The sequence below is a fragment of the Culex pipiens genome, chromosome 2 (assembly GCF_016801865.2).
Source record: "Culex pipiens pallens isolate TS chromosome 2, TS_CPP_V2, whole genome shotgun sequence".
Taxonomy (NCBI): Eukaryota; Metazoa; Arthropoda; class Insecta; order Diptera; family Culicidae; genus Culex; species Culex pipiens.
In genome coordinates, this window is record NC_068938.1 from 72,803,180 (window position 1) to 72,827,796 (window position 24,617).

The following is a 24,617-nucleotide window of genomic DNA, read 5'->3' on the forward strand; positions in this document are numbered from 1 at the left end:
TAAATGTGTTGGAAGAGTCTGCTCTTGTGTACTTGACAGCCGGCTCAATCCGGTCCATCCGGCCAGCCGGATTCTTCCAGAACGCCGTTTAAATCCATCGATCAATCAATCGATTTTGTCGGTTGCAGTCGGCCGATTTAGTCAGCCGATTAGTCGGTCGAACCCTGTGTTAAGCTCCCATAAGAGTCGGTGAAACAAACGGCCGATTAGTCGGTAGATTTAGTCGGTCGATTCAACAGACTGAAACCGACTAAATCGTTGAGAACGTCGGCTCAAATTTCTATGGGGAAACTTCAGACCGGAGCAGCTGTCAGTTGATGGATGATAAAGGGGGATTGGTTATTATTTGGCATAAAAGGGGTTTGCAAATAGCGTTTAATTAAAATTTAATTAAAAATGATTGAAATATTCAAAAAATCCAAAACTCAAATAAAAAAATCAAAAGTTTATCAAGAGTCCTATAAACATATGAAAGACAATAGCTTATAAAACCTTAAAAAAAACTCAGGAAATTACGAAATTTTATATTAAAATTGACACAAATTATTTAAAACTATATTAAATTCTAACTGTTTCAATTGGGTCCTAAAATGAAGTTAAAATTTGTGATATTATTGCTTATAACGTTAAAACTAATTTTTCTGAGTACAATGACCCTTTGAACCACCGAAAATGATTTAAAACCAAATCAAATTAACAAAAGCCCTCTAGTGTCCACAAAGTATTTTCTATTACGAAATCATGAGTTTCACGAAGCATTTCATCTTGTTTACATGTTTACCTGTAAGAGGATTACAAATAAGAGTGATAAAATGTAAAATGTTAACCGGGGTGATTAGGGACATATAGGGCGAATAGGGACCCACGGGACAATTATGCGTAGAAACACAGAAATCGATCGAAAATTTTCAATGACGTTTTTATCAGTTGCCCTTTTTCGAACATGGGACAATTCTGCGTAGAACGGCAGTTTAGGTGGTCATCCCTAAGCTCGACAATCAAAACTAAGACAACAAACAAAAACATTTCATGATTCGATTTCCGAAGTGAAATTTTTCCGAGGCCATCGGATAATCAAGTCTGGACTGTACCAGTGACTGTACCTGAACAGGGGGCGACATCTATATCTCACTACAGACAGCTCGCCCGTAGCCAACACAAGCTGTCAACTTCGGCACCGGAACAAAAGGGAAATGTCAACTTCGGCTCCGGCACAAAAGAACAGCTGTTCGTTACGGAATCAAAGCAAAGCAACTGCGCACTGTAAAAAAAAGTACAAAAACTGCAGGCATAAAATGGAAATAAAGTAATTATTGTTTTTATGTAAAATTTTACCGCAATGTACGTTTAAAAGTTAGTGTATGTTTGTGAGGTGATTTTTATCAATTTATTTGCAAAATAAACTCCTAAAGTAGGGATTATTAAGCACACATCGGGCCGATGACTTCATTTAAAGTTGTACTTTTATCACATGAAACGTTTAACTTAACTACTGTGTAAGCTGTGACTTTTACTACAGTAATTCTTATAACAAAAAAATAATTATTAATAAAAGAAATATTTTTGTTTTCACTGTGCACAGCTTGCGCGCGTTATCAATCTCAATCACCCAAGGCCTTTAGCATCCCCCTGTACCTGAATATGATTTTTTCGAATTTTTAATTTTTTTAAATTATTTATTGCCCGTCTGGAGCCGAGAGACAAAATGTTTGAAAAATGTTTGCATCGGCCTTATTGTTTGTCTTCTTTTTTTTTCATTAAATATTTCTTTATTAAACTTTCTTGTAATAATTACATTTCTTTTACAAGCTATAAGTGGTATGGCTTAATTATTTTCTTCATCGTTGTTTTATGTTTCGTTTTATCAAAATGACAGCCAAATCAACGTAGAATTTCAGTTCAACTTGCTGATTTTCACACTGCGGTAGTAAGGCGGCTATAATCTCCTTTCAGTCACAGCGAAGGAGAAACGTGATTTTATCTCGCAATGAGCAATATTAACTGTTCACATCTACACTGTAACTGAAAATCGCACTTTGCTGAGTTCGTTTTCGCACTTTTTCATACGATTTTTTCAGTTACACTTTTTTGTGTAATCGCAGTCGAACGTAGAACTGAAAAAATCGTATGAAAAAGTGCGAAAACGAACTCAGCAAAGTGCGATTTTCAGTTACAGTGTAGGTCAAAAATCACTTTATGCCAATTTACCCTACGCTCCCGGAAAGTTGAAGTTTGGCTGCAATACGTGAAATGACATGCATCAGATGTATCCGTCATACGTGTAGCGTCGCATGTCGCTAGGAGATGTTGTCACACTCAGCGTTTATGCCGCACTCGACCAGAGACTAAACATTAAGACATTTTGCTATGATTCGATAAAATTGCATTTTTTTTTTAAAACTATGTCTTATGAATGGGAAGTTCGACAGAGTTTTCAAGTAGGTTTAAGACAAGCGTTTAAGAAGTTTTGATTTAAATAACATTAGTGAGTAACGCATTCAATATTTTAGTTTTGTTTTCTAGTCTATGGTAACAAACAGTTGCGCAACGCCGTCGTAACTCGTCACGCAACCGTTCGTCGCGCAACACTTTCCCCGATGTAGTGTGCGTGTGTGCGACAACGACGGCGGCGATTCAGAACGCACTCTCAACATTCAACCTCAACCGACTGTGGTGTTGTACAGCATTTTTGCTTCCTTTTCGGATCTTCTTTGTCGAACGCAATCGCGAGTACAGGAGGACGATGGTCCGACCACAGTTCCGTAATAATCCGTTCCTGGTTTGCTAGTGCGTCGTCGTCGCCGCGACATTTTTATTCCGGATTTTGGTTCCGGAACCGTGCGATTTTCGAGGATTCGAGGGAGGGGGCAAAAGGAAAAACGCAACAAAGCAGCCTTGTGTGTGTGTGTATGTGTGTCACCTGGGAAACGTTCCCTGGCATTTTCGAGGATTAGCTGCAGCAGTAGTGTCGGAGAGGGTTAGTGGCCCCCGCGGATCGTGTTCCGTGGAATCCGCAGTGAAAAGTGTTCCTTGAATCCGAACAGCAGCTGCCAGAGGATTAGTAGCGAAATCATGGATTGTCCCCACATCGGAGATAATGTGGTCCTGCGGAAGGATGCGGTCCGGAATCTGAAGCTGACGCTGGTCGGAGGTCAACCTGCCACATCCGAAACGCCAGCGGCCAGTACCACCGCCGTGACTAGTAGCAGTAGCTCACCAGCATCGTTCTCCAAGCTGTGGAAATGTGCAGGTAATTTGCAAATTGGTGAGGCCATTTGCTGCTTGGGAGGTCACGAAAGCTGGAGAATCGACTCCCGGAAGGGGCAATGGCTTGCGGGGTGGCCCCCACTCCACAGATTAGTTCAAGAACCCACCCCGGAATCGACAGCAGGGTGAAGAAGCCTTCCACCGTCGACCTCCCCATTTTGAATTTAATTTTTGCGCTTGGATAAACAAAAAATCAATATTACATCATACGGCGGGGCAGGCCAGCCAGGCTCGGGGCTTGACAACGGCCACCCAGCGGGGTTGGCTCGCGAAGCAAATTTTATGACCGCTGCTGCTCGAGGATTAGCGGAGCTGATGTGTCGAAAGACGGATTTGGTCGGGGTCGTCGTCGTCGGTGCTCGCTGTCTTTGCTGACCCTGCTTGTCTAGGCTGAAAGTGAGAACCATCGTGTCATAGCTGCGACCGTGTCGATGCTGCTGCTGCTGCGCTGCGTCTGCCCCGGCTGGGGGACGTACGGAATGGTTTTATACTGGCAGGAGATTTGAATCTGGCTGGACGAGTTTTTGACTGGGATCAATTTAGTATTTTTGAAATTTCAAATAATTTTTGAATAGTTGAGAAGAATATACGGTTTTATGAGAGTTTCGTTTACATTCTAGAAAGATTGGTTTTAGAACGCCGTTTTCATACATTTCGCAAGATGTGGTGGATGTGTTGGTCACACTTGAAACGCAGACAGTCACAAATAGCCAGTTATGTGTATTATTCACGTTTTCACGGTGTAGCACGTAACACTATAATTTACAAAACCAAAACAAAATTATGGATTCATTATTTTATTTATGAATTAGAAAATATGTTTGTGCAATTTCGATCATGATGACAAGGTGTAACCTAGCTGGTGGCCTGTGGCAACGGCTCGTAAACCTTTGACCACCGTGGGTCAGAGTTGAGACGGCTAAAAGAAAGGGGCGCGACAATGTGGGAAAGGGAAGTAATTTGTGATTGTAGACGGTATTGTTTTGATTCGCAGCATGTTGAGTCAACTGTTGTGGATGTACCTGAACATCGCCTAACGGGGGTTCTCTTCTTTCTATTTCAGCTACCTCCTATCTTCTTTTTTTCTGATTTTTTTAATACGGCTTCTGTTTATTATCCTCCATTTGATTTCGATTTTACTTTTTTGATTTTCTTATGTCTCAACGCTTTTCCACTCTAACCAATTGATGCTGCTGTAACAAACTATCTGTTTTCCCTTAATTTGGCAGCGATGTCAATTTTGTTTATCATGTGCCTTTTCTTTATTTATATATTTGAATAATTTTTCATCTGCCCTATAAATTGCCCTTAATACAATCTAAGCTTGTTTGTTACCTCTATTTATTAACTATTGTTTATTTCTTTTTCTATTGATTCTTTAAATAGTCACTGTCTATTGTTTTCTATCTTCACCTATTTCTACAAACAAGTGGGGTTCGAGCCCTTGTGGCGCTATAACCACGGCAAATAGTGTCCAGGGCATTCGTGGAAATACAATGTCCCATCCCAGAGGGTCCCGGAGTACCAAACCTTCTTAGCATGGTGCTCCCAACGAATACAACCAAATCTCGGAGCGTATGGTGGTGTGTCCCCACGCTTCTTCCTCCCCTGTCGATTCAAAATTGTGTGGTTGTTCGAACACTCCGTGCTCAAACTTAACCCAATTACGAGTCATCTCTGCGATACGGCTTTACGCAGTAGGCCTGGCCGCTTTAACGCTTGTGATGTTTCAATGCATTCTAATGCAATGGCGCACTACAAATGTTAATAAATGACAAAAAGAGTGCTAGGCGTCATCTAACCTAAGGCACTCTCCAGGATCCCTTCGAACGATTGGCTGCGCTGCGGTGGGCAAAAAAAGAGCGAGCCGCTCAAATAGCCGGTTCACTAAAAAGAGCGAACGAACCATGGCTCACAAAAAAAGAACCGCAATTCTTTTTTAAACTCCTGTTTTTCGAAAGAACCGTTCCAAGATAGAATGATTTTTAAACTTGTTATAAATATAATTTATCGAATTTGGAACAAATTGCATCACAAAATTTGTTTTTAGAATTGAAAATGCAATTCTCAATTGAAAAATAATTGCTTATAAAAATACTCCCAAAATAGCATTGCTGCCAAACACCACTTTAAAGTTTTCAAACATATTTTCAGTTTCCTACTTTTCTTTGAAATTCCAAAAGTAAATGATTTTCTAAACAAAATGAAAAAGCTTTTCTTTATATAACTGATCGTACATTAAAGTATTATCCGAATACAAATTTGAGCATTTAAAATTGCATAGCTTGTAAAATATTACCAAAAATCTACTAAATAGCTGAGAGATTATGGAAAAAAATTGCTTGCCTGATTTAACTTCAGTGTTTTCTATAAATCGATTAAATCAGAATTTAGAAAAGAGTTCATAAAATCACACAGTTCTTAAAAATAATGAAAAAGAACGAAAGAGCCGTTCAAAAGAGCGGCTCTTTTTAGTGAGCGAACGAAAATGAGCGGCTCCTAAAAAAGAGCGATTTTGCCTACCTCTAGATTAGATTCAGTAAATCTCATTAAATAAATGTACGACCAGTGCTTAAAAATTTGTTGCATAAACTAGCATTTCAATCATGTAGCTTAAGATTCCCGAGTTGTCCAGAATGTTTGACCAAAAATCTCAAATTTCTGACCTTTTAACATTTTTTGCGGGTATTGGCGAGTTTAAGATTTCACGACTCAAGTGGCCATCCTGGAATGCTAGATGTATGCCCCGCCCCGCCTTTGCGCAGTTTATCCTTTATTTCATCATTTGTTTTTTTTTTTTGAGGCACTCGTGTTGGAACCTCCACGCAACAGCAATGTGTTGCGTCGCAGATCCTTTCCCTAACAGGGACGTGCAACACGGTAACCTGGAACCTTTCGAAAATTCTGGATTGACACTACAGATTGAGCCCTTAAGCAAAGTTCTTTGTTAAAATATAAGAATAAACTCATTTTTTTGTGATTAGACATTCATATGGGGAGTAATCTGTAACTATGCAACACAGAAGGTATTGTTCTGATTTGCAGCATGTTGAGTCAACTTTATTTAATTGTACCAGAAAGTTTGAACAACGTAGAATGGGTGCCTCGTAAATATTTAATTATTGTGTCATTGAATGTGTCTTGTGTTCCAATTCGGGAAAGAAACAAACGAAATGTACTGTCAACAGAAATGGAAATACCTAAGAATTGCTGACAAAAATTTCTACAAAAATATGTTGGAAATTATGCATTTTCTGCAGTACAAACCACCGTGAAATACCGTGAAATCTCTCCATGTAAACGAAAGAGCATTGGAGAGCAGCCAGCCAAACAGAACAGAGGGGAGCCTTTGCCAATGCATAATTCATGCGAGAATCGAATGTCGGAGCCAGCCCTCTCGCTGAATCCGCGTCGACACGATGTTGATGGCGTCGTGGCCGATGCAAGAATGACTTAAAACAAGCACTGAAACGTTGTAGTTGAATGTTATCGTCGGATCAAAGATGGAACTAATTGATGTTTGATGAATTTCTGCGATTAGATGCTAAGTCTAGTCTTGGTAACAATTAATTAGTTGATTTAATTCACTTTTGCGTTCGCGATTCACCTCGTTCATTGTTCCGTTTGCTTTGTCTACCGAATTCATGGTCATTTAAATGTCTGCCAAGTCTTTGCTCTTCCACGCTTCCATTCATGTCCAGTCTTTATCTCGCAATCCGCTTTGATTCCGTGTTCATTATCATATGATTCGTGAGCATGTAATGGTGACGTCTTGCGATCAATCATTCATTCACGAATACAGTCTCGAACGATTCAAGAGAGAAGAGAGATGTAGATAGGGAGAGGATTGTTATCGCGAACTCTTTACTCTCTTTACGTTTTACGCATATTTGTTTACGTTCGGTAGTGCTACGCTTGTGTGTTGCACGACCAGTGCAGGGTTGCAAATTTTATTGTTGCTTGACTTTTTTTGAAACTCTATGTTTAAATTAACTTTTTTTTTAATTTTGCTTTCCACAGAATGTTCCGGCAAGGACAACTGGATGTGTCTGCAGTGCGGCTCGGTACGCTGCGGCCGTTACGAGCAGGGTCACGCGCTGAAGCACTCGTCCCAGCGGAACCACAGCATCTGCATCAACACGGTCAATCTGTCGGTTTACTGGTGAGCTAGAACGAAATTCAAATTTTCCGAGAATATGGTTCGCTGATTCCCTTCTCCTGTACAGCTACAAGTGTGACGAGTTTGTGGTGAACGACACCGCCGACAACGTGCTGGAGGAGATCCGCGGCGAGCTCAAGGACGGCGACTGCGACACCGTGTCCGAGACGTCCTCCACGATGGAGGAGATCAGCTCGTCCAAGTCGGGCGGCGGCGGCGGCGCCCAGGAAAACGCCAGCAGTACGTCCTCGTCGAGCGATTCCGGCTGGGAGGAACCGTCGTCGGCCGTGTCCTCGACTTCGTCACATTCCGGAGCGGCGCTGTCGGCGGTGACGTTGATCACCCCCGTCCGGAAGCTGCGACCCCGCAAGCGGACAATCTCCAGCGATAGCAACAACGAGAACGGAGCGGTCGCCAACGGTGGCAACGGCGCCAGTAACAGCAGCAGCAGTCAGGCCAAGCGGAAATCGATGCGGCGCGTCGTGGGGCTGCGGAATCTCGGCAATACCTGCTTCATGAATTCAGTATTACAGTCGCTGAGCAACATTCAGGAGTTTAGCTGTTACTTTAACGCGATGCCCTCGCTGGAGACGGGCAAGCACAAGCAGAAGGCGTACCACTCGCGCAGTATGAAGGAGAACCTGGACGACGTGTTTGTGGTGGAGGAGTTGAGGAAGGTCGGTTGAAAAAGAGTTGCTCCCTTTGTTTTGAATTTCTTTAGCAAAATCTCGTTATTTGCAGGTCTTGCTGAACCTCAGCCAGGGCGGGGACGGCTCGAAGGGGGCCATCTCGCCCGAGTGTCTCTTTCTGGTGATTTGGAAGGTGGTGCCGCAGTTTCGGGGCCACCGGCAGCACGACGCCCACGAGTTTCTGCGCTACATGCTGGACCGATTGCACACCGAACTGCAGCAGGTCTCGTTTCCGGTGGACGGCAGCGGTAGCGGATTGGCGGGTGGAGGCGGCGGCGGCCACAAACCGGGCGAAGGTAAGCCCAACCCCTACAACGTACCTGCACTGAGCCACCTGCACACCAAGGGACGCAACTCGATCGTGACGAACGTGTTTGGCGGCATTCTGCAGAGCGAGGTGCGCTGTCTGATCTGCGGCATGGAAAGCAAGAAGCACGACCCGTTTCTCGACCTGTCGCTGGACATTCCGGAGAAGTTCTACACCAAGGAGTCGGCGGTGGACGGCGGCGGCGACAAGGACAAGGACGCGCCCGTGTGTCACATCTCGGACTGTTTGTCCAGTTTTACGGAGGTTGGTCCCACTTTTCTTACTTATGCCAAACTTGTAACGATGATTTTTCCCTGCTTTCAGGTGGAAGAACTGGCCGAAACCGAACTGTACTACTGCAACTCGTGCAAGTGCAAGCAAAAGTCGACGAAGCGCTTCTGGATCCGGAGATTACCGAACGTGCTGTGTTTGCACATAAAGCGGTTCAGATGGAACAATTTCTACAGGTGAGTTTTGCCTCGAATATTGTCTCAAAATCGGTAAATCGTCAGTGCAAGTGATCATACTGAACAAATGGAACTTTGACGAGGTTTAGGAGGAGTAAATCCACTGTTGAAGCTTCACAACTTCAAGTTCTTTGGCGATTGTCCACGCTCCACACAAAAAGGATTTTATTTGTATTTGAAGGATGGGATGGTTTTAGATTTCCAAAAAAGTGTCCACGTGGTTTTTGGATGGTCCCAAAATGCAATTAACAATTCTGGAGATTTTTTTTATTTTTTTGAGAAGGTCCAATGAACCCAATTTCCAGTTTTTGCTTTTTGGGTGTTTTTGAAGCCGCCTTGAGTCAGGGGTATTAAAAAACACCCAAAAAGCAAAAACTGAAAATGTGGTTTATTGGACCTTTTCAAAAAAAACTCCAGAATTATTCATTGCCTGAAAAAAAAAAATAAAAAAGATCTAATATTTAGAAGCATAGAACTTGACAAATACTAGTATTTACTTATTTTAATAATCCAAAAGTTAAAATAAATGAATTCTGGAATTCATTACTCCAAAAATGCTTTAAAGTTATCTGATTTTCTGGCGGCAAAAATAGTGGCTTTTTAGAATATTAGAATTTTGGAATTTAAGAATGGAACACTTTCGTTCGAGCAGTTATTGCAATGTATTATCTTCATGGGAAAACTGTCATTTCTAAAACTCGAATCGGGTGCTCAAAAAAATAATTTAAAAATTCAAATAATTTAAGAATTTAAAATTTTTAAAATTTTTGGAATTTATTAATTTATGATTTTATGAATTAAAGAATTAAAGAATTAACGAGCTTCCGTGGCCCTGCGGTTACGTGTCGCCTTGTAAGCGGAAGGTGATGGGTTCGATTCCTGTCTGGCTCGGCAAAGTCAGATCCAGGCCTGCAAAATGTTTCCAACCCAGCGTACACATGAAGCAAACCAAAATGTCAGTTCACTGCTAGCATCTGACTGTAAGCCTACTGTGTCCGTTCAACCACTGCCGCCTGACTCGTGCCGGTCGGCTGCTGGAGAATGAGAGACGTGAAAAAATGAGCTACACTCACTCAATTCGTGTCGTATGACTGACTCCTAAAATCCTCTCTAAACACTATTTTGACTATTTTTAAACAATTGAATGGTTCTAGACTGTGCAAAACACTTAAAACAACCATAACTTACATTCAAAATTACATTTCCACGCATAAATACCAACTTTTTGTGTAAAAACTTGTTTCTTTATGTGTGTGCGTGCAACGTCGAATGAGCGTTGGTCGACTACTGCCTCGCATTGCAGCTGCTCAGTGAGCTAGGGCACTCACGACTGAGTCGGGTTTGTTTATGTCACGGTTTTGCGGTTCAGTGAATGGATCTGAAAAAATCGTGTATGCGTCGCCGATTTTCGCGTCAGGACCCCTGCCATTTTCAGCTCTGGTCAGATCCCTTAAAAGAGTAAATATTAGGGTGTTTCATCCAAACAAAAAAGTTCTCAGAATCAGGCAAACCGAGGTTCCCCTAGTAGAGGATACCCATAGGGACTCTCATGCCAAATATTAGCCCATTTGGTTGAGAATTGGCCTGTCCCCAGCGGTTCAAAGTTTACATGTAAATTACTATGGGATTTTTGTGCTTTTCGTTCAATCGTTCCTACAGGTCTGGGGACAACATGGATTCACTCGGAATAAAGACAGGTGTGTAGGGGATGGTCCAAGGGACAAATTCCAGAAGGAATTAGGGTTGTCCATTCTGTCCCCAAGGTGCGCATTGGATCGACGTCCAGTGTCTCCAGAATCAACGATTCACCCTTCAAATCTACGCATTGTCCTTAGTATGCTATGACGGCTAGCTGAAAATTGCGACGCCCCATGTCAGACGGTGAACACGTGGAGAAGCATCGATTGCATTATTGTTTAAAAATCATCATGTTACGTTATTTGGAATAGTTCAAATTGTTACAGGAACATCAAAAATTATAATTTTATTACTTTAAAGTATGTTTCTGAGCCTGAACTTGAGTGAATGCTCTGCCACGTGTTCACCGTCTGACATGGGGCGTCGTAATTTTCAGCTAGCCGTCATAGCATACTAAGGACAATACGTACATTTGAAGGGTGATTCGTTGATTCTGGAGACACCGGACGTCGATCCAATGCGCACCTTGGGGACAGAATGGACAACCCTAATTCCTTCTGGAATTTGTCCCTTGGACCATCCCCTACACACCTGTCTTTATTCCGAGTGAATCCATGTTGTCCCCAGACCTGTAGGAACGATTGAACAAAAAGCACAAAAATCCCATAGTAATTTACATGTTAACTTTGAACCGCTGGGGACAGGCCAATTCTCAACCAAATGGGCTGATATTTGGCATGAGAGTCCCTATGGGTATCCTCTACTAGAGGAACCTCGGTTTGCCTGATTCTGAAAACTTTTTTGTTTGGATGAAACACCCTAGTAAATATGCTCACTGGGAATACTGACCGGTAAGGGATTTCGACTAGCGGCGGGCTGGGTTTCCAATCCAGAGGTTGTGAGTTCGATTCTCGTACCGGGATGATGATTTTAAAAAACGAATTAAAGAATTGAAGAATTAAAGAATTACAGAATAACAGAATTAAAGAATTAAAGAATTTACGAATTTACGAATTTAAGAATTTAAGAATTTAAGAATTTAAGAATTTAAGAATTTAAGAATTTAAGAATTTAAGAATTTAAGAATTTAAGAATTTAAGAATTTAGGAATTTAGGAATTTAAGAATTTAAGAATTTAAGAATTTAAGAATTTAGGAATTTAAGAATTTAGGAATTTAAGAATTTTAAGAATTTTAGAATTTTAGAATTTTAGAATTTTAAAATTTTAGAATTTTAGAATTTTAGAATTTTAGAATTTTAGAATTTTAGAATTTTAGAATTTTAGAATTTTAAAATTTTAGAATTTTAGAATTTTAGAATTTAAGAATTTAAGAATTTTAGAATTTTAGAATTTTAGAATTTTAGAATTTTAGAATTTTAGAATTTAAGAATCAAAGAATTTAAGAATTTAAAAATTTTAGAATTTTAGAAATTTTGAATCTTAGAATTTTAGAATTTAAGAATTTAAGAACTGAGGAATTGAGAAATTTAAGAATTGAGGAATTTATAGAGTTTAAGAATTTAAAAATTAGAAACGATCAGTGACTATCATTGCATGGCATTTACAGTGCTTTCTGAATGCTGACACAAATCTCCAGTCATGATCGTCAGAATGTGCAGAAAATTAAAATAAAGATAAATCAAACTTAATTTTCAGAACCAAGATCGACTTGCGGATATCGTTCCCGATCAACGCGCTCGACATGTCCCAGTTTGTGCTGAACAACGGCCCCGAGACGAGACGTTCCAACTCGAGCTGCAACGTGTACGACCTGGCGGCCGTCATCGTCCATCACGGCAATGGGTAATTTTTTAATCTATTAAAACGAAAAAAAAAGTTGGTCTAACCAAGTTTCCATTTTCCCTTCCAGCTCCAGCTGCGGCCACTACACCTCGTTCGCGATCAACAACGGCGTCTGGATGCACTTTAACGATCACACAGTGAAGGAGGTCAGCAGTGCGGCCGTCGCCGACTGCAAGCCGTACATTCTGTTCTATATCAAGCGCGATCCGACCAACGCTAGTCGGGTTGGTGGTCAAGCGTCCTGAGATTAAGTTATTTCTGTTTCGTTGAGACTGATTAAGGATAGAGAGAGAGCAAGCCCGAATTTGGCCAATTCGCACACACACACACACACACTCACGCTGCAAAAACCTGGTTTTTATTCGTATTGTGGAGTCTGTGTGGTTTAAGAATAATCAAGCAAAGAAAAATCGTGTGAACCAAGACGGGAGAGAAGGAAATTATTATACCTTAAACATAATAGTGAAAGAAAAATTTAGTAAGAAACAGTCGTTGAATATGAGATATCCAATCATCTAAAACAAATACAACTCGTTAAACAGAGAAAGAAACAAACAAACAAACTAAACTATCCGGTCCGTTTCGGAACAGAAGGAAATTGTCTCTTTTGAACGCACCTTGAAACGTTCGTAGCTCCCGTTACAAAGATTACACATGTGATAAATTAAAGCATTTTAGTAATCCTAACCTAACACACACCCATACTTCTTTTCGTACCAAAACTATACGTGAAACCAGTCCAATTGTGAGTGCAAATGTAAACCCGTTTCCTTTTAAGCGTATCTACCCCGCTCCCCCTTTCGTTAGTGTGTAGTGAGAGAGAGCGAGTACTGTCCATTCTGTCCTGTGAGTCCCCCGCCTCTCCAAACACGCTAGCTTTCCTAGCAAACACAAAACTTTAGAGATTCTCAAAGAGGCCGCTGCGTTTTTGTGATTTTTTTACCTATTATTTTAAACACTACTAGAAAACATTATTCCATAAGCTTAGCGGTTAAGTGTAAATCCCGGCCCCAGTTTTCCCAAATCGCGTTAGGAAACAAAAAAAAACAAACACAAGAAGCTATTTCGAACCTCCTTTTTCTCCATCGTGTAGTGTGATGTGTGTTTCCCCACGGTCACACCACTACTAAAGCATACCTTGAGTTTTCTTCAGTAAGTATTTCGGCGAAAACAACACGAGCCCACACTTATTTCAACAGATTGTACACATTTGGAAAATCTACTACTGTAAACTACGATAAAATAGCGTTGGAATCATCATCTCGTACATTTAGAAGTAGAGCAAAATAAAACAAAAATTACAGAAATAAACTGGGGAAAATGCAACATGAAAAACATAAAACAAAAGAAAACCTATACGATGGTTGAGCAACAGAGTACGAAAGATATAATTATATTAATATAATTAATATATTATTTAAGGAATAAAAAACTTTCTTTAGCTATCAATAAAATCAAATATTAACAAAAGTGAAACGGTTGTTTTTATTGCTGACTTTCGCGCGCATCAAGTGCTCCAACTGTGGGAGTAATCATATCGGTAATTACGGCGGATGCATTGCAAGCATGTCCTACCTCGAGAAGCAGGAGAAAAAAATCGCCAATCCAATTATTTAGGTAGTTGATCTAAATATTTGGGCTGCCATATAAATTCATAAAACCTTGTTAATCCACCTTAAGGTGGTTGATGCCTTCCTCACAATAATATACTCTTGATAGGGTTGTCAGATTTTCATTCCCTTGCACTCATTGGAAAGGGCTTTTAATTACACATCTAACGATGGGTCGCATGATTGATAAGGACATCATTTTCATCAAAATATCTGAGATTCGGCTTCAAAAAAGTGTATAATGAGCTCTTAAGTGCACATAACTTTTGATACGGTTGTCAGATCTTCAATCTTTTGGATGCGTTGGAAAATCTTTTGATTGATGACAGATCCGGCAAACATTTTTCATCAAAATATCTGAGATCCGGCCTCTGAAAAGTTTATAAACAAAACTTAAGTGCTTATAACTTTTGATAGCGTTGCCAAATCTTCAATATTTTGGACTCGTTAAAAAGGTCTTTCAATACCATTCTTAAAATGTATACTGCACATGTTCGCATAAATGTCCCATATGCAAAAACAGCAAGCTGTGAAGATTGTCCAATACTTAAGGCTGCGTGTTAAGTTTCACGAAAAAACTGGATTTTCTTCTGATTTCTAGAATAAAGTACTGGATGTTGTAGGCTCTTTAGAAAGAGCACAAGATTTTGAACCAAACTGCATCAATAACTCAAAAACGATGAAAGTGCATATGAGACATTTATGCGATCAGGGGCAGTATAACACGATGGGTTTTCTAGCAAAAACCACCCTTTTTACAATCTTCCGGACTTAAGTCAAAATCGTTTTTTAGCATAACTTTTGAACTACTTTACTAAACATTATTATTTTTATTTCAATACGGACTTATGGGACCACCAGACGAAACGAATGAGACCAAAAAGATTGAGTGCTGAGATAATCGAGTGCATATTTTTCGGTGCATAAACCAACAGACCTACACACACACCCACCCACCCACCCACACACACACACAGACATTTGCTCAGAACATGATTCTGAGTCGATATGTTTACGTGAAGGTGGGTCTAAGAGGTCAAATAAGGAAGTTCATTTTTCGAATGTTTCTAAGCATTTCCTCAGTAATGTGAGGAAGGCAAAACCAAATTTCAAAAATGCATTATTTTTAAAGTAATATTTGTACCAGGGGTGTGGCAATGCGCGGCCGAATGGTTACGCTGTCCGCTTTGTAAGCGGATAATTCTGGGTTCGATTCCCATCTGCTGCAACCTTCCATCGGATGAGGAAGTAAAATGTCGGTCCCGGCCTTGGTTGTTAGACCGTTAAGTCAATCCAGGTGTAGAAGTCGTCTCCATGCCATAAGTACAAACAACACACCAAACCAAGCCTACTCCGGTGGAATCGCTGGCGGCGGTTGGACTCGCAATCCGAAGGTCGTCAGTTCAAACACTGGGGTGGAAGGTTCCTTGGAGTAAAAAGAGGTTTGGGTGCTCTCCCCATTCAAGCCTTCGGACTCCTAGGTTCGAGCAGAAACTTGCAATAGAGACCACAAAAGACCCGGGGGTCGTTAATGTGGATGGTTTTTTGTACCAGGGGTGACCAAAGTATGGCCCGCGGGACAAACGTGACCCGCGAGGTAATTTTTTGTGGCCCGCGGACCATTTTAAATGATCATTTAAAATGGCCCTTTGACGCATCTTTAAATGATTTTATAATTCCTACAAATTAAGGTTAAGTTTATACAATTAATTTTATATTAACAAAATCTTAAAAGGTTCACAAAATAGGCATACTATTTTGTGAACCTTTTAAGATTTTGTTAATATAAAATTAATTGTATAATCGGGATCAATCACCCATACTTTGATCCCGATTATATGAAACAAATATTGAGATAAAAATCTATCTTATTGTAATTATCTATCGTAACACGTTTAAATGTTATTAAAGGCAGTAAATTATTTCAAAATTTCCATCAAATATTTATTGAAATTTTATTAAAATTGGAGGAATATATTTTTTTTTAATCCTTAAGCAACTATTTATAATTAAGATTGCACATAATTTAAAAAATTAATTACACACTTTTACAAAGTTTGTGTCACCCCTTCTAAAATATATTTAAAAAATAAATTAAAAACATCAATTTAAATACAACTTTAAAACTTCATTATATTTGTGAAATCATGATTGGCACGAAGGCACGAAAGTTGCAATGAAATGCAGATGAATAATATTTATAATGGTATTTTTTTATTTTCTGATTTTAATAAAATTTAACCAATTGATTGGAGGCTGTTTTTTTGTTTTATAATATTTTGTTAGTTTCATAGATCGAAATAAAAAAAGACATTTTTTTTCTCATATGACCCGCAAGCTCATGTGAGCTTCAAATCTTGATTATCCACAGACTCAATTATCTGAAGATCAATCAGGTATTTAAAGGTCTTTAAAAAAAACTTTGGAGAATCAAAATGTAGAATAAATGTAGAGTGGAAGGGGAATGTGTCCATGGGTAAGCTATTTTTGCGTCAAAAAATATTTGGAGAAATTAATTTTTTTTTACGTTTTAAAATTCTGCGTTTACCATTTATAAATTCATCCCATTTTTTCGATTTTTTTTATTTTTCCCATGTTTAGAAGGTTATTATTAGCACCTTTGGTTCTACGAAAAGATGTACTTCTCTTGTTTTATATTTTTCTTGTTTCATTTTTAGCATTTTAAATTGCATTTATTTTGTTTAGTATTTGTTTGTTTTTGGTAGTATTTAGCTTACTCTACCACTTCCACTTCCTTACGTTTTGCCAACACAATTAAAAAAATATTTTTTTTTTGGTTAATTATGGGAAAATGATTCTTAAGACCATACGAAAAGTATAGGCTAGGTTTAAAAAAATCATTTTTGTGTCATGTAAGACCGATCAGACCTGAAAGGGTTGATAATAAAAAAAATATATAAAAATAATAAATTTAAAAAATTACAAGCCTTGGTTATAACATTTGGGTGAAAAAGGCGTTTTAAAATGCATTTTACAAGCGTCCAGTTGCTTTCCATGCTTAAAAAATTTTTCTTAAAATTTTACACATTGGCAAGTCGACAAAATAAATTTAAATCAAAAAATCAAATCAAATTATTCGCTCTTCTACAGCATTGCCTTGGCGTTCTCGATTACAAGATTTCTACTCGAAACTAGGTGTCCGAAGGCTTGATTATTGTTGAGGCAATTGCAAACCTCTTTTTTCAGCTAAGCTTCCATCCACCCCGGGATTCGATCTGACGACCTTTGGATTGTGAGTCCAACTGCCTACCAGCGACTCCAACCGAGGCAGGACCCAGGGAGACGACTCCTTCACCTGGACTGAGCTAACGACCTAACCTCTAGGTTAGACTTCCCTGTTCGACGGAAGGCGTGATCAGACAAATCTCGTCTCAAAATTTGCCACCGGGACCTTCTGGGATCAAACCCAGGCCAACTGGGTGAGAGGCAACCACGCTTACCCCTACATCACGGTCCCGGTTAATTAAAATCATAAAACCTCGCATAAAACCTATTATTAAAAAAAACATGAATAAACGAAGAAAGTGATCTCTCTGTCAATCAATCTTTCTTCATTCAATGCATTTTCATTCGTTCATATTTCGGCTCATGCTACATGTCTTTTACTGAGCGCAACATTTCAGGATGTCGCACGACACGCAAACGTCAGATCCCCCCGTCAACAAAGTTGTAAACAGAGCTGGTTGGTTGGTGAATGAGTGTTTTTCGTGGTGCATCACGCTAGCTTTAGCTTTTTCTTCCTCGTAAAGAAAAACAGATAAAAAAAAATTGGCGTATTTTCTTTTCGCGTTCCTCGCCGTCCGTCGCCCGTCCGTCTTCAGTCAAAATTCCGTGTTTTGTGCGTGTCTGTCCGTAGTTCCGTTATTCCGTTTCGTTTCGCGTAATGGAAAGTGACAAGATGGAAATCTACGAATCGCTGATACGATGGCTCCGGGTGCTGCAGCTGTCCGCGCCCCACGACAACGAGAAAGACCTGAGTGACGGAGTGGCGCTGGCCCAGGCCCTGAACCAGATTGCGCCGGAAATGTTCAGCGACAGCTGGCTGAGCAAGATCAAGAGCGACGTTGGCCACAACTGGCGGCTGAAGGTGAGCAACCTGAAGAAGATCATCGAGGGCGTCTACGTGTACTATCAGGACATTTTGAGTCTGAACCTTGCGGAGGAGCTGCGCCCGGATGCGATGAAGATTGCGGAAAAGTGCGACGGATTTGAACTCGGCCGGTTGCTTCAGCTGATACTGGGTTGCGCCGTCAATTGTCTCGAGAAGCAAAAGTACATCACGCAAATCATGGAGCTGGAAGAGTCCCTCCAGCGGAACATTATGGCCGCGCTGCAGGACATCGAGTACGTGTGGCAGGGTGCGTCACCGTCGCGGAACTCCATCAACGCGCCCAGCTTGGACGTGAAAACGCTGCAGGAAGACCGCGACAGCTTGGCCCAGAAGTGCCACGAAACGAACAAAAAGATGCTGATTTTGATTGAGGAAAAGTCGGTTCTGCAGCAGGAAATCAGCAAGCTGCAGGTTATCATAGAGAGGTACGAGCACCCGAACCTGATTGGGGACGACGGAACGTCGCTGGGGCCAATCCAGCTGGGCTCGAGTCGGTACAACGACCTGCGCAAGGTGGTGGACGGGCTGAAGGACGAACTGCTGCAGGCGGAAACGGCGCGCGATGACCTGAAGATGAAGTCGGCCATGCAGGAGAAGGAAATCTCCGATCTGCAGGTCAAAATTGACGAGTTGCACGTGAGTATGGTGAAGTTTTTTGTTTCTTTGTTATGGGAAGGCCCTTGGCGGGCAGGTCAAATCGACTTTTTACGGTACTTGGGTTTTATGCAGTGTGGAGAAAATTGAGCAACGCACTTAATTAGGTAATCGTTTTCACTTATTAATCCATGCTACATAATGCAAGCAACAGTGATTCGATTAAAACATTTCAGGTCGATGAATCCTGTACTATTTTAAACAGTGTTAAGGAGCTATTAGACTATGGCAAACGAACAAACAAACTCGCACTTTTTGTGACAGTTTGTCAAACTCGCAAACTTGTAATCTGCCAAACGTTCAAAAGTGCGAGTTTTTTTGTTCGTTTGTCATAGTCTAATACGTCCTTGAAAAATCTAGTCTCACCTTGAGTCTCACAGTCTATAGAATAGGGTTTCCAGAAAATTCGACGTTTAGACCACTTAAAAAACAGACCAACTCGGATCTACTAGCACCCTTCGACAAAGCTGAGGGAATTGATTTTCCTACAAGAATCTCACACTTGGACTGAAACGATGTTTTTCCTCATACATTTTTGCAAATTTTTACTATACAAACTTCAACTATTAAGAGGCGACCTCTTAACCTTAATCGATTTGGCTCAAAAATTAAACAGTTGAGAGCTCAAACGGAAAGTCGCCAAAACCTTAAGATATAAAATTGCTTCGAACTAGCTTCAATAAATTTTCTAGTACATGCTGTAGCTTTTCACGTGAAAAATAATCCCGAAACCTGTAATTCATTAAAAAAAACAAACGCCATGAGACACTTGACGTTTTACCTATTTCCGTCGAAGGCTGGCGAAAACCGAGCGAGAAGCGAAGGAGAGTTCTGGAGTTTTTTTTTTTTTTTGAAAAGGTCCTATAAACCAAATTTTCAGTGTGCTTTTTGGGTGTTTTTTAATACCCCTGACTCGAGGCTGTTTCAAAAACACCCAAAAAGCAAAAACTGGAAATTTGGTTTATTGGACCCTTAAAAAAAAAAACTCCAGAGTTCCTCTGGAAACGCTACGTTTTGTTAGGTTAATCCTAACTAATTGTTTCAAACAAATGTAGGCCGATAATAGAAATTGCGCGAGCAGCAGGGCATTCTCGTGAGACGAGAATAGACTTTGAAAATATTTTCGTAAAATGCTTGTATAAGTAATAAGAATAACTTTTGTTAAATGCCAATTAAACATAAATGTTCACAAAAATCTGCTCTACTGGTTGGTGTACTTGGTTTTAGTCAACTTCAAGGAATATCCAGATCATCGAGCATTGTTCAGACACCACCGCTTAGAGTTATCCCTATAAAACTTGATATTGTAATGTTTTCAACGTATAAACAAATATTTATTCCAGTCGGCAACGGCCGAAATTGCCCAGCTCAAGGACGAAATCGACATCCTCAAGGAAGCCAACGACAAGCTCAAGATATGCGAAACCCAGCTGCAGACGTACAAGAAGAAGCTGGAAGACTACAACGACCTGAAGAAGCAGATCAAGATGCTGGAGGAGCGCAGCGCCGAATATCTCAAGCAAAACTCAGACTTCGAGGAGGAAGCGAAAAAATACGCCGGCCTAAAGGGCCAGGTCGAGCTGTACAAGAAGGAAATTCAAGATCTGCACGCGAAGCTCGACTCCGAGATGGGCAAAACGATGAAGACCGAGTTCGAGCACAATCAGCTGCAGGCCAAGCTGTCGGCGGTCCAGCGCGAGAAGGAAAACCTTCTGAGTGAGCGGGACGCACTGCGCGAGGCGTGCGACGAGCTCAAGTGTGGCCAGGCAGCGGAGGACTCGGAGAGTGGGCGGAACACCATGTCCAAGGAGCTGCACTCGAACGACGTGCGCGAGCGGATCGAGCGGCTGGAGCGGGAGAACAAGGCACTGCGCGAGGGCCAGGGCGGCCAGACGGCGCTGTCGGTGAGTTGGTGGGGTTTGACTCTTGATTTAAGGTTGGTAATTTGGGTTTTTTTCTTGTTTCAGCAACTTCTGGACGACGCTAACCAGCGTAACGACAAGCTGCGAGATCAGCTGAAATCGGCCAACCAGCGGATCATGCTGCTGAGCCAGAACCACAGCGACGAAATCAGCTCCAAGAGCGACATGGACATTCAGCTGAAGCAGGCCCTCGAGCTGAACGAGCAGCGATCGTCGCAGATTGACGAGGCTCAGTCGCAGATGGGCCAGCTGCAGGCCAAGATCGCGAATCTTGAGTCGGCCCTGGTGGCCAAGGAGCAGGACCTGCTGGCAGCCGACACGCGGTACAAAAAGTGCGTAGAAAAGGCGAAGGAGGTCATCAAGACGCTTGATCCGCGGGCCGTCAATGGTAAGATCCTCTAGGTTTGTATACTTTGTCACCTTTTCTTCCAACACCCAAATTGCTAACAAACGCTCTGTTTTGAAACGACTAATCGCATGCTTGAAAACCTCAACCACGACTTCAAACAATAACCGCAGTACCTTTTCCGCAGAAGCCCTCCTCCTGGAGAAGCCGCCCCAGCAGGACGGCTCGGAAGGCTCGTCGACGACGGGCGGCGGTGACGCGTCCACCCTGACCGCGGCCTCCGCCTCCTCCTCGTCCGCCCGGGCCCCGATGGGCGTCCAGGAGGAGCAGCTGATCGCGACGGCCTTCTACCGGCTCGGGATGACCTGCCAGCGGGAGGCGGTCGATTCGAGGCTCGCCCTGCTAAGCGGACCCGGCCAGAGCTTCCTCTCTAGGCAGCGGCAGCCGGCGCCACGCAAGCCGATGAACATGAGCTACGCCAAGAAGTAGATGACGTTAGGACGCCGAAGGCATTCACAGGTGGTGCCTTAAAGGAGACGACAAACTCGAAATGGCTAAACTGGAAAACTGGATTTATGTTTGCTTGTATTGACGAAAACTAACAAAAAAAAAAATCGACAAAATAGCTTCTATCGACGGTACTGTGTTAGAAGATGGATCGTTTTGCTAAAATCATTGCACGATTAGTTTTATTTATTATTTATATACACTGACTACTTTATAGTGATAATTTATGACTATTCCCTTATTATATTTTGAAAATAAAGTGTTCAAGCTGCAAAAAAACTTAAAACTGTTTTATTTTTAGGCAGGGCCGTGCACAGGATTTTTGAAAGGGGCGCATGGGGTGCTTGTTTAGATTGCGAAAGGGCGCTAACAGTCAATCTTTAAACGCGTTAATTCGGAGTTTGAGCGAAATTGAGATTTTTGCGCAAATGAGAGTTTTGGCGTAAGGGGCCATCCATAAACCACGTGTACAATTAAGAGGGGGGGGGGGGTATGGCGATTGTCCACGGTCCATCATACAAAAAAGTTTTTTTGTATGGGCAATTGTCCACGAGGGGGGGGGGGGGGGTTCGAGATTACCAAAAAAGTGTCCACGTGGTTTATGGATGGTCCCTAAATCGGAAGAGGGATGGGCCCTTCACTTGTGGAGCGTAAAACGGGGTTTTAGTGAAGAAGTGTAGCAGTAATTGCTCAAAAAAAGTTTTCATAAGTGTTCTTTTTTTAATATTAAGAGTAGTTCTCTACGATTTCGCAATTTTTTTCATGATTTTTAACTTTTCATTTTTTTGATTTGGATGAAACTTTGCCACTCACCATGCATTTCCTATGTCAAAAGAAGCAATTTTGCATCATTCGTTTTTCTATACAAATGTCCATACAATTCTGGGGGCTGGTCATATTAAATTTATATGCAAATGAATGAATTTCTATATCTTGACAAGGGATTTTCTGATTGATTTGGTGTCTTGGGTAAAGCAAAAAATCCGATTTTTAATGTTTCAGCGGACTAAAAAAGACATCTTCGGAGCTTTAGTAATGGTGCAAAATCTGGTTCAGGAGATATGATTTTTTTGAAGAAAAAAAAACGAAAAAGTGGATAAAAATGATTGAAGTAATTTTGTTAACAAAATGTACCGTTTTCATTTAAAGCTAATTTTAGGACTGCATTTTCAATTTATTTTGGTTTCTTTTTATTTTGAAATAATACTTCTGGAATTTAAAGTACCCCTAAAACATATTTTTGAGGAGCCAAGAAAATTTTGTACAATTGTCTCCCTGAAACTTTCAAATCGAGCAATTTGTTTCTGAGATACACAATCTCAAAGAAATCAAATCGATGAACTTAATTTTTTTAAGTGTTAACCCTTTGCTGCCCAAATTATTTCGATTTTTTTAATTTTTACCTTGTCATTATGAGCAACTTTTGTTCTACGAAAAACTTTACTCCTCTTTTTTTATGTTGTTTTTGTTTCATTTTTATTTTTTATATTTGCATTTATCTTGTTTAGTTGATATTTGTTTTTGGTAGTATTTGACCTATTCTAGCACCTAATTTGTCATGTTTTTTACAGCTAACTTTTCATTATTTTTTGAATGTTTTTTATTTTTTTTTACTCTAGAACAAACTATTATCATTTAAATTGTTAAAAAATGCTTAGATGTATAGTTTGAGACAATAGAAAAAAAGTACAGAAAATATTAGTGAAAAACACAGCCAAGAAAAACAACAATTTTTTAAAACATTGGTAAAGTCACATAAAACAAGTCACACGTTCAACCCTAAAATTTTTCCAAATTTTAAGAGTTCTTCTTTCCAATGCTTTTTAAAGGTCGAAAATTGGTTAAAAATTGATTTTTGGCGAATTATTAGATCGATCCCCGTCTAGAGGTGGGGTTGGATTGTAGCTGGATAAACTGAAAGTGTTCAACTGATCATAACTCGGAAACTACTGGTCCGATTTTCAATCAACTTTTCTTTGCATTCTTTTGTTTTTCCATACAAGTCTCTTTACAATTTTGAGGGCTGGAATGGGTATGTAAACGTATGAAATTTTGTACCTTTGGACGGAATTTTCTGAAAATCTGAAAAATTAGATAAGAAACTTCATTTTTGGGTCAAACATTTGTAACAGACTTTTGAGTATAAAAAATGAAAAAAGATAATTTTGAATATATTTCTATCGATTCCTTGACTTTTTCTAAGAAACGTCCTAGAAAATCGAAAAAAGTAACAAAGTTGCTACAGGAAACAAAGATATAATTCGATTTACTCCAGAAAATGTTCCGAAAAGGCACCTCTCTCATAAACAAAATTTAAAAAATGATAAAATAATTAACATATTACAAAAAAACTATCAACGCCTGAAAAGCACCATAGAAATGATGAAAATATTTTGAAAATCAGATTTCACAGAAAGTTTCACAACACGTAAAAAAAATCAAAAAAAAGTTAGCTTAAGCAACATAAAAATGATAAAAAGTTGCGCCTTGTGATGAAATAAAAATGTTAAATAAAACAATTTGACTACTTTTTGAAAATAAAATTTCACTAGAGGTGCCCTCATGACAAAATAAAAAAATTAAAAAAGTAGAGCAACATAAAAAAAGATCAAAGATATTTTGAAAATAGGATTTTACCAGCGGCGTTTTGTTAAAATAAAAACAAAATAAAATTATTTGACTATCGGCGCTCCTCAAGCTATAAAGACTGTTCAAAATTAGTCAAACAAAGTTTGCCAACCGGCGCAAAAAATTGTTGTAGCTAGAACGCTAAACAGAATTTTTATTTTTTTATGTTACCGTACGCCAAACTTTGTTTGGCTCTTAATAAACAGTCTTTATGTTGCTAGAGGGGCGTCGATAGTCAAACTTTTTTTTTGTTGAATGTTTTAATTTTGTCATAATAGCGTTTCCAGTAAAATCTTATTTTTAAAATATTTTTATCATTTTTAAGCTGCTTTGGGCACCGATTATTCAACTTTTTTATTCAATATTTTTACCAATTTTTTCCCCACTCATAAGGGCGCCTCCAGTAAAACTTACATATTGATAATTTACATAAAAATGTTTACGTCATTGGGGCGCTCCCATTCCATTTTCCATATCGAGAATTTGC

The 24,617-nt window shown here is 40.1% G+C and overlaps 2 protein-coding genes across 3 annotated transcripts; both read left to right on the forward strand.

Annotated features, from left to right (window-relative positions):
- Positions 1-2,647: 2,647 nt before the first annotated feature.
- Positions 2,648-13,629, forward strand: LOC120422825 (ubiquitin carboxyl-terminal hydrolase 3-like). Its single transcript, XM_039586363.2, has 7 exons — positions 2,648-3,250; positions 7,288-7,429; positions 7,494-8,103; positions 8,168-8,686; positions 8,747-8,889; positions 12,185-12,331; positions 12,399-13,629. The coding sequence occupies exons 1-7, from the start codon at positions 3,073-3,075 to the stop codon at positions 12,574-12,576; spliced, it is 1,917 nt and encodes a 638-aa protein (XP_039442297.1). The 5' UTR covers positions 2,648-3,072; the 3' UTR covers positions 12,577-13,629.
- Positions 13,630-17,645: 4,016 nt separating this feature from the next.
- LOC120422971 (protein hook) lies at positions 17,646-21,788 on the forward strand. 2 transcript variants are annotated; one of them, XM_039586576.2, is made up of 4 exons: positions 17,646-18,709; positions 20,071-20,631; positions 20,695-21,051; positions 21,183-21,322. In XM_039586576.2, exons 1-3 carry the CDS (start codon positions 17,846-17,848, stop codon positions 21,049-21,051), a joined length of 1,782 nt encoding a protein of 593 aa, XP_039442510.1. In that variant the 5' UTR covers positions 17,646-17,845; the 3' UTR covers positions 21,183-21,322. The 2 variants fall into 2 exon arrangements, with proteins under 2 accessions (XP_039442510.1, XP_039442501.1); XM_039586567.2 differs by having other exon boundaries at positions 17,647-18,709; positions 20,695-21,037; positions 21,183-21,788.
- Positions 21,789-24,617: the final 2,829 nt, after the last annotated feature.